This window comes from Panicum hallii, chromosome 7, assembly GCF_002211085.1.
Source record: "Panicum hallii strain FIL2 chromosome 7, PHallii_v3.1, whole genome shotgun sequence".
In the NCBI taxonomy this organism is placed as follows: domain Eukaryota; kingdom Viridiplantae; phylum Streptophyta; class Magnoliopsida; order Poales; family Poaceae; genus Panicum; species Panicum hallii.
In genome coordinates, this window is record NC_038048.1 from 24,864,611 (window position 1) to 24,875,268 (window position 10,658).

The window sequence follows — 10,658 nt, forward strand, 5'->3', positions numbered from 1 at the left end:
GCCGGCATGCTAGCGACAGCCTCGGGTGGAGTGGGAGGATTGATTTGGGCACTGGTGCCTCGTCTGGACCCGATGGTAGGTAGAGTGATGACGGCTGGAGATGCTCGGGCTTTTTGCCGTCCGAAGGAGAATTGAGATTGAAAATAGGAACTTGTTTAGATTCTTTCAAAATTCCAACTTTTTACACTCTCTCTTCATTATATCAATTTTGGGACATATGTATGGAGTAGTAAATATATGTAAAAAAATAACTAATTGCACAGTTTAATTGTACATCACGAGACGAATCTTTTAAGCCTAGTTAGTCCATAATTAGATAAAATTTATCAAATACAAACGAAAGTGCTACAGTACCAAAAAGTGCTAAAAGTTATAAAAATTTGGAATCTAAACGGGCCTAGATATTGAATTTGGTTGTGCGAACCTGGACGCAGCTAAGCTATTCGATCCTCGTACGAACCGGACAAGTAGCATTTTACTTAACCATCCGACAAACTTAGATTGTTAGTGCAATGGTATGGTTGTAGGTTTGAACCTTACAGGTCATAGTTCAATTCCCTGTGGCAGCACCTTACTTCAATTAATAGTTTTTTACTTCACTAATTAATTATGATATTTTCAGCCTGCTTTTACCAGTTCTAACATAGATAAATTTTACTTTGCTATCTTTTTAAATCCTGATATTTTTTACTTCAACATCATTCTCTTCCGAATGAGTGTCATATATCTATGTGATATTCCGGATGGGCGGATGGGCATGCTACGTCACTTGTAGCAATGACAAACATCTGTGGTGCACCATCGGTCATGTATATTTCACATCATCCTCTTCCGAATGAGTGTCATTTTGGAGACGTTTTCAGTTTCACATCAAAAAGTATCTTTACATGCCTATGGATAGTTATTTGATACAGTTGAAAGCATGTCTAACTCTGTATCATTTTGATACGTTTTTAGTATCGCGCCAAAAAGCATCTTTATATTGCTATAGACAATTGTCTGACAAGCTTTTTGATGTGTATAGATGCTAGTAACAGTTAAAAATATGTCTAACGCCGTGCAACTTTGAGATATTTTCAATATTGTGTTAGAATGTCTTTAGATGTTTTGTAGCATTCAAAGCGTGTGTAATGTGGTCTTACTTTGAGACGCCCTTGAAATCGTATTAAAAAGCATGTTTACGTCTTGATGTAGACACGCTTTTAGCCTGCGTAACAGATAAAGCGTAGCAAGTGGGGAGTTTTCTAGTAGTGCTTATTACAACTGGAATAGGCAGTTTTTCTAAAATCATCCAAATATTTTTTTCCTTTGTTACGAACCTTTCAATACATAATCAGCATGGTCATGAAAATTTTGTTTAACTACTCGACAAAATGTTTTTTGCGGGTAACCTCTTGGCAAAATTCACATAAAAAATATGACTTCTACAATGGGAAGCAAGAAAACGATAAATTGGATGGGAGGAATCAGAAGTTCAGAACCAAGAAACGAAGTAGCCAGTCAGCCAGATAGAATAGGATGGTGCTTCTCTTCTCTATACTTTCACCTCGCAAGGATGATCATTCAATATCATCAGCAGTAAGCCATTGCTCGACAAGGTCTACTAATTAAGTATTCTTGCAACTTCATACTGGTTATGAAGATATCTTTTAATCTTTTACAGCGATCAGTGGCTATATATTTCTCTTAGATCCTCCCGGGCATTTGATTGTCACTGGGACCATCGGAGGTCACTTTTTATTCATTGGAAAAGGAATACAGGTTCAGCAAAAAATATTAAATCATCCTTGGATTCTAAATATATTAATAACATTGGAACTTGGAAGTTCTGCTCCAGAAAAAATAGAGATTTTTTTGGACCTAACTAATGTATGGCTGGCCGAAATTTTGGTGGATCGCATGGCTGCGCTAATTCTAGAAAGGAGACAAACTCTGTTGTGTTTGGATTTCTTTTTCTAGCAAATTTTTGCAAGGCTCGCATAGCAAAGCAACATAAAATAAATATGCAAACCTCATTTTTACTCTCTATTATCTAGTGGGTGTATGCATGCATGTGAGGGGGCAAATAAGAAAGGAAAAATGACGAATGACGTAAGCGCATGCATGCATATTTGAGCGAGAAAAGAATGGATAGCCGTGGCATGCATATAATTTTAAAATAAAAAGTCCGTAGTTTTAAAATTGATCATCGAAATCAAAATCCGATTACGCGGTTGTGTTTGTTTCAACAAGAGCTTCAAAATAAGATCTCACACCACTACGTTTCGGTGATATATTTTTTGTGAGAGAAAATATTTTTTAGTGTATTCTAATTTGCTTATGATGTTTGCAAAAAATTGCTTATAACTTTACAGAATGTTGCTTCACACGCCTGAGTTCAGCTAAGTGGATATTGGTGTTCATGTTGTGAAGATAGATTGTTTGGTGTGATTAGTGGATGAGGGTAAACAACTTTGTTGGGTAGGTGAATTTTTATTTCATAATCAATAATAGGTAACTTTAGCATATCAGTTGAGCATTTTAACTAATTTATTTTGGTATTTTTCCATTATGCATAAAGCAGTTTATGTGTCTTTAAAAAATATTGTCGAAACATATACAAGTGGGGTCTTATTTTGAAGGTCTCTTCGAAAGAGATACAATTTTACAATCAGAATTTGAATTTGATGCATGGTTTTAAGAACTACAGCTTTTTAAGTTTTGAAATTGCTTGCATGTGCCCATTGGCTCACTATGGTAAACATTGCGCGCGGGGTGGATGACAAACTCAGGCTGCCCTGCAATGGTGCAAACGAACGGCCGGCTGGACTTTTTTTTATATGAATTTGCACAAATCAACAGAAGACCCATGTTTATTCCTTTTGCAGAACAAGATATCATCGCCGGATGTTCAGGTGCCTTTGGGGCTCTTTGGTGCTACATGTATTGTTGGATGAATGGCACCCTCTTTTGTCAGGCTAAGTTTGTTAGGACTCAGTAAGGGCGCTGGCCATTTCTGTTCCCGGGCGGGTAGTACTCGCAGACGGCAACGGTGGTGTTGAAGCTGGCCCGGCAGAAGTGGCGGCCGCAGCCGACCTGTGTAGTGGCGCGCCACACCACCTGCTTGTATTCATCGCAACTCTGGTCCTCGGGCGCAGTGCACCTGTTGTTCTTGAGATCGTACCAGTGCCCCTCGCTCACCCACGCCGCCACGGCCTCGGCTGGGGTCCGGCGCTTGTCCGTGCCCTTGTAGAGGTTCCGCCCGTAGATGCCGTCGGTGCCCCAGGCGTATAAGGGGCGCGTGCTGCACCGGATCCGGAGCTCGTTGGCGTACCTCTTGGAGTCCAGCTGCAGCGTCATGTTCCAGGTCAGCGGGGGCAGGCCCGCTGCGGCACGCGCCTCGTTGTGCGCCTGCAGGAATTGCCGCTGGTAGTTGCCAATCGTAGGACGCCCGGCGGTCGAGCTGCCATTCTCTGCCACCCCTGCGGCGGAGGCTTGCGGTGATAGAGGGGCCAGCGCAAGTGAAATGATGGCGACGAAGGACAAGAAGACAGACATGTTTGGTTGATGCGTGGTGTGGCTTTGAGAGTTCGGTAGCTCAGTGAGTTCTTCGAAGAAGGCAGTGCGTTTTTATAGGAGGATTTGTTGTCTCTGAACGTTTAATACTCGTCTTGCCGGCACTTGGGCTGCATATATGCATCCGTTTGCATTGTGTAGCCGCAAGTTACTTGATGGAGAGGTACTGTCCTAGTAATTAAACTGCTTGTTCTTCACCTATTGGGGTTTCAGATCACGACATGAATGACTGTTACTTTCTCTATAGTCTATATCTTGTGGTTACCTAAGCCTTATTAACTCTGCATTATTTTAGGAGTTTTTTTTACCATCCTTAGAGAACCAAGTGTACACAGCTGAAACAGTGGCGGACCAAGCCATCAAATAGAGGTTTGGCGAGTCTAAAAATTTCTCTTCCCATGTCCGGAAGAAGAGGGGTCACAACAACGACCGGCCAATTTGAACGCCTAGCACCTCTTGCAGCAACGTTGCTGGAGACTCGGAGGGCACCCATGCACTGGCGACGTTGCTGTACACCTAGGGTCTACGGGTTCTAGGTCCACCTTTGGTATTGCAGAAAAATTCAGTTTGTGCTGATTTTTTTTTGCTGGTTCGGTTTAAGTTCGGTCATCACCAACACTGAAATTTGGATCTTTAAGACCGAATCCTAGAACCAGATAATCAAGCAGTTAAATTTTAACAATGTATATTTTGTTTGATATCAAGACTTCAACATATTAACATCTCATATCACAAAACATCCCCATAAATTCGTAACAACAAGATTACATATCTTGAAAATAAAATACCGAGATGGCCGCACATCTGCATCTGAATCGGGCCGAGGAATCCCTTTCACATATCCAGGGTTCACCAATTGATAATGAAGTCACACATACATAATCTTATTAGTCCTAGGATATGCATTCGATGTGCGCCTGCGGTGAAGGAACTAGGTTGTCGATCAATTGCCGCATGGCTGCTCCCCCATCTTGGTAGGTACGGTGGGTTTGTAGTATCCGCACACCACCAGCGAATCGTGCAATGGTCACACCGCTATGCCACCATGGCGCACCCGATTTGCCGTGACACGTACACAACCATCTGTGTGTAGTCACCGCAGACCTAGCAAGGTCGTACCACTTCCCCTCGCTGGAACCATGGAAGTAGGTCAGGGGCGATCCCCACCTGCTTCAGGTCGCACTCAACGTTGGTGTGGACCCAGTGTGCGTGCTCCTAGGTCGCAATCAACGTTGGTGTGAACCATTCATGACACAGAGGATATCTGCGACAACGTGGGTCCCCAACATTGCCATGCGCTGGCGTCGGAGCTAGCGTCTGACTGTGACGCCTCTAATAATAGACATAATACTGACAGGTCGGTGATGTAGAACAACAAAGGAATGGCTGCCATACCATTATATTATTAATGCGTCTATTAGTTTGGTCTCAAACTAGTTTTGGTGGTTGTGTTTCTTAATTGGAATAGCTTGGTTCAGTGGGTAATGAAGTGAGATGTAAAAAAGTTTGGTTTGGTTTGATTTATCATTCATAACAGTTTGGACTGGTTCGGATAGGTTTAGAGCTGGTTTAACTGATTCAATAAAGATCAGGCTATATGTATGACCCAGGTCAGAAGCCAGACTTTGAATTTTAGTGAATTTGATTGAAATTTGCTGGAGATTCCTCTTAGTGACTGGAAAAAGCGCTTGTAGTACAGGTTAAAAAAGCCCCCAGTACCGGAGCTTTTGTTGCAGTTTTGCGCAGGCAAGTGAATGTATATGTATAGGTTGCAGTTACGTGCAAAAGATGTTTTATTTATAGAATGAAGATACTAAAGTTCAGGAGCTTTTGTTAGAAACAATGATATCATATCTGCTGTTGGGTCTAGACCACGCATTTCTACTGTTTTCATGTAGCTTCCACTTTATCCTATTCATCGTCTTGTTCGGGTCACATGAAAATTGGCACTACACCGTCTACCGCTGCCCCGATGGTGTACCTACCGTTGGGTGTGTATGCAAGCCCTCCCACAAGACATCATGGAGACAAATAAAATAAAATAAAAATTTGGGCCAAAAACAACATATGACTGATGAATGAAATTACAAGAGAAAATGCGGCATAACCGTTCGATTTAAACCAGCTCAGGAATGGTCGATCATCCCTTAATAGGAAAGACAGCCGGTACTAACGGCCGTAGACGAATGCTCAGTTTTCTGGCAGTGTTGTTGCTGAAAATCCTCTTAGAAAACTTTTCTCACACGCTTTCCCTCTAGCCCCTCTCTCTGTGCCAAGCAAGTCCCGACCCAGGTACAGTACCTCTATTCTCGGCCGTGGATACAACGTCAGGTAGGCCACGGATCTCGCTGGCAGCTAGGTCTCCATCCACCAGACTTTCCTAGCTAGCCTCCCCACGTGCTTGCGCATGTCCTGGTACTCTTGGTAGCAGGCCGGAGCTCGAGCTACGATGGCTATCAACTCCGAGGCTAAGCTACAATGATGAGCTGCCTTAAAAGCTTCGCCTCACTCTCTTGAGCACATACCTACCCTCCAAACATACTCTAAATGGTCAAAACCATGACGTCCTTGGCGGCGGCCATAGCCGGGACATGGAGTCACGGCGTCGCTCACATTCCGGCCATGCTAACTGTACTCTAAGCCAACAAGCAGCCGTAGGAGCAGCAGCTTGCTATATTAACTCCATTGGCGAGACCGGAACGAGACAAGTGGGTTGGGAAGGTAGGGCTGACCGTGAGCTCACTTCACGGTGCATGGCTGTTGGGGGTCACTATCTCAATAATTGACCACCACATTGTTAGAATAAAATGGAGTTGATGACAAGAAACATATTCATTTTTATTATACTAATAAAGTTCCATAAGATTTGTTGAGTATTTGGTGCAGGGGTGCAGCAGACCAAAAACTGGCACGAACCAAGGAAACTCGTGTTCGGCCAAACATAAGTGGTTCGGTTGAACTCAAGTTGAGCCCAAACAAGTTCAGGTTCGCACACATGCAAGGAAACACAAGATCTGAAAGCCTTCCCGACCAGCGTGCAAGAACCAGCATGGTTCCCACATGCGCCTTCGTGGATCTCCTGGAGTATCTCTCTGCCTTCCTCCATACGGACACCCTTCATGAGTATGCCTGATGCTGATCCACACTTGTTTAGGTTGTCTCTGACCAGAACGTACCCTTTGCTCCACTTTAAGTTGCGTGCAGCCTCTTCGCTCTTCTTGTCGATGCCGGGGAGTAGTTTGTGCTCCTTGATGGAGTCAATAAAAGTCACCCGCCAGTCAACCTCGATCATCATGACCTCTCAGTCGGGTTCTGTTAGACCCTGAACGATGGTGCTTTGATCTAGTATCTTGATGGATGGGTGATGCAGCTCGTGGACAAAACCTCCTGGTGGGACATTTGCTCGATCGGAGCCCAGCTTCGAGAGCACATCCGCCCCCATGTTGTTGTCACGAATCACGTGATGAATTTCTAGGGCCGAGAACTTATTCTCAAGCTTGCGTATCTCTACAACGTACGCATCCATGGTGCCCTTGTTGATATCCCACTTCTTGTTGACTTGTTGGACTACCAGCAAGGAATCACCGTATACAAATAGTCGCTTGATGCCCAGAGAGACTGCCAGGCATAACCCGTGCAGTAGTGCCTCGTACTCGGCTTCGTTGTTTGAGACCTCAAATAATATCTAGAATACATATTTGAGTTGTTCTCCTGTTGGGCTGATGAAGAGTACTCTGGCGCCACCACCTCCGAGCTTGAGAACGCCGTCGAAGTACATCACCGAATGCTCTAGCAGGTTGGCTGAAGCTTCCACTTGGTTTTCTTATCATTCTGCCATGAAATCGACTAGTGCTTGCGACTTGATGGCGGTGCGAGACTTGAAGTCAAGAGTAAGAGCTCTCAATTCCACTGCCCACTTGGAGATACGTCCAGTGGCATCCCAATTGTAAAGTATATTCGCCAATGGGAAATCAGTGACAATTGAGATCTTGTATCCGTCGATGTAGTGGTGAAGCTTCCTGGAGGTGATGAGTATAGCGTAGAGTAGTTTTTGAATTGATGGGTAACGAACCTTGGATTCAAAAAAGACATCGCTGATGAAGTAGACTGGCTGCTGCACGCCGAAGGCATGGCCTTCCTCCTGGCGTTCCATGATGATTGCCGTGTTGATGACGTGAGTAGTCGCGGTGATGTAGATTAGTAGGTTCTCGCCTGGTTATGGAGCTGTGAGGATGGGGGGTGTCTGCAGATGATGCTTGAGGTCTTCCAGCACCCGCTCCGCCTCCTCGGTCCAATGGAACTTGTCCTGTCATTTTAGCAACTTGAAGAAGGATAATACTATTATCGCCATAATTTAGCTAGGCCAGGAGGTGGGCCGCGAAGAAAGATGGGCTTGAAAGATAATTATAGTGGGCTTGCGACGGCCCCTGCGCGGGCGTTTGAGGCCAGGATTGGCCATGTATCTAGATAGGTGTGTGTGTTTAAAATAGTTTGGATAGAGATAGCCAGGATTCGTGTCGTGGTCAGTTAGGATTGGTTAGGGAAGGCAAGTCTCTGGACTATAAATATGTACCTTGGATTATGAATAAAGAACGAACAATCAATCATTCACAACAACTCTTGGCGCATCGCCACCCCTTGTTGTAGGGCTTCTCGGGTAAGTGCCGTGCAGCCCCGATCACGCCTTGCGTGATTGGGGCAGCATCGTTCCTGCCTGTCTACCTTTGTATTTCTCGTACTGAAGCATTATTGATGGCGAGTGACACTAGTTATCTTGGCGTTTATAGAGTAGCATCGGCTCTTTCATGCTTTTTCGTGCATCGTTTGTTATCTGTCAACGTTTAGCTGCCCTTGGACCCGATCTTGGGTGTGAGGGCAGCACCTTGCTCTGCTCTTGATTAGTAGATCCAATCCGTTATGGTTAGTCTTTGTTTATCGAAGATTTAGCTTAACATCTGCATGAATAGACCCTTCAAACGGATTGAACATTCTGGCGGTACGCTCGATATTTTGTATCAACCTAAAGAGGGATTGTTTCGGGAATCGGCTCTCTGTTGGTTTTTAGGCCTCGGTTTAGGTTGTTATTTCATTACCTTCCGTATCTGTTAGGCTCAATTATATATAGGATGTTCCGGCTATGCAGTGAAAGTTTTAACCGTCGTAGATTGAATTAGCTTAATGGTTACATAGCAAGTTTTATATTACCATCGGATATGCTTACCTTTTTCAAATATGTAGATCCGATCTGATATTGGATACAGTCAGCTCTTTACAACCGATATCGGGAATCACCCGATGAGCCGATCACGGCTCGGACTAATGTTTAAACATGTTTGTGCATGCAGAAAACTAACATACAAGACCTTCCAGATCAGGTACAAGGTCAGGTGGCACGCCTAGCAACCCAGACGCCAGGTCGTGTGCCAGATCTCGGGCCGTTGACCGAGGGACCGGGGCCCACCAGCAGTCCTGGGAGCCTCCCGGCTCCTCGTGTTGCCTGTCGCTGCTCGCCGGTGGGTTTTGACCGACAATATATTCTGGCACGCTCGGTGGGACAATCTTCATCAACTACATCAACTTCTGCTGACGGGATGATGAGGGAGGATCCGATCATGTACGAGGAGCTGCCTGCTGAGCACAAATAGAAATACAACAAGATCAAGGCTCTCTTCAAAGCCGATCTCATCGGCTCTTTCGAGATGACCCGCCACCACGGCGTTAGGTGGAAGGGGTTCTCACCTAAAGGCCCTCTTGATGACGTGGACCTATCCACCCCTTCAGAAGATTATACCAGAGCTCTGCGCCAGGAAGTAAACTACATGATGGCCCACTCATTGCATCGACACTCCGAGAGCCTGGTGAATGCTTTCGGGCGTGTCGTGCTGCGCGTGGTCTAGGAGATCATGAAGTATCAATACTCTCCAACGGGACCTACCCTTGGGAGTCATAAGGGAGAATTGACGTTCCAGGCTAAGCCACAGCTGCCTTATGCACTCGCGGCTCCGGAGTCACACGGCTCCCCGGCCTACGTCATCTACAAGGTGGGAGGTGACCCTGCGGATCACCAGTTCTTCAGCGAGCCGCCCAAGGAGATCCCACACGGGTATATGTGTGTTTATATACCGGACAGCAACAATCCAGTAGATTCGGTGCAGAGGGCGGCTGGAGGAGTTTCCGGGGCAGATGCTGACAAACAAGCATGGCTAGCTGCCTATGCCACCGGGCCGAGTCATGACAGTACGCACTCGGCCCTAGGAGTGCAGACGGTAGACCAGATCAGTGCCATCCTAAGAGATCAATTCGGCATTCTACCAAAGAGGAGGGCGATCGGCTATACTAAGCCGTTTCCCAGTGACTATGATTTAATTCCCCTGCCGCCCAAGTGTCGGCTCTCTGAGTTCACCAAGTTCAGTGGAGCAGAAGGATCTAGCTCTATCGAGCACGTGAGCCGATACTTGGAGCAATTAGGAATGATCTCAGTGTCATATCCCTTGCGAGTAAGGTTTTTCTCGCAGTCTCTCACAGGGTCGGCCTTTGGATGGTACACATCATTAGGCCCCGATTCAATCCGCACCTGGAAGCAGCTAGAGGAGCAGTTTCATATTCAATATCACTTAGAAGCTGCAGAGGCAGGAATTGCTGACTTGGCACAAGTACGGTAGAAGCATGGGGAAACCGTGGCGGAATACATCCAACGCTTCAGAGAGGTAAAGAACCGATGCTACTCGACCCGTATTTCAGAGAAGGAGGCGGTCGAGTTGGCATCCTTGGGACTACTAAAGCCGATCAAGGATCTAGCTTTCCAATTGGAGTTCAATTCTTTGCGCATTTGGTGCAAAAGTTAACAACATATGAGCAGCACCACCCAGAACTATACCAGGACAGGTTCAAGCTTCAAGTAACATTGATCGACACAGAAGACACTGAGGATTCTGGGGATGACCAAGAAGTAGTAGTTGCAGAATGGACTCGGGGGGCAAATCCCGTGTCCTTTAAGTGGGTGAAACAACAGGGATCCGCAAAAGGTTTTGACTTCGACATGAGCAAAGTTGAACATATATTTGATCTGTTATTGAAGGAGAAGCAGTTGAAGTTACCTGAAG

At 45.5% G+C, this 10,658-nt stretch overlaps 1 protein-coding gene across 1 annotated transcript; it reads right to left on the reverse strand.

Moving 5' to 3' along the window:
• Positions 1 to 2,973: 2,973 nt before the first annotated feature.
• LOC112900548 (pathogenesis-related protein 1A-like) lies at positions 2,974 to 3,537 on the reverse strand. Its single transcript, XM_025969402.1, has one exon. The coding sequence runs from the start codon at positions 3,535 to 3,537 to the stop codon at positions 2,974 to 2,976; it is 564 nt and encodes a 187-aa protein (XP_025825187.1).
• Between the last annotated feature and the right edge of the window lie 7,121 nt (positions 3,538 to 10,658).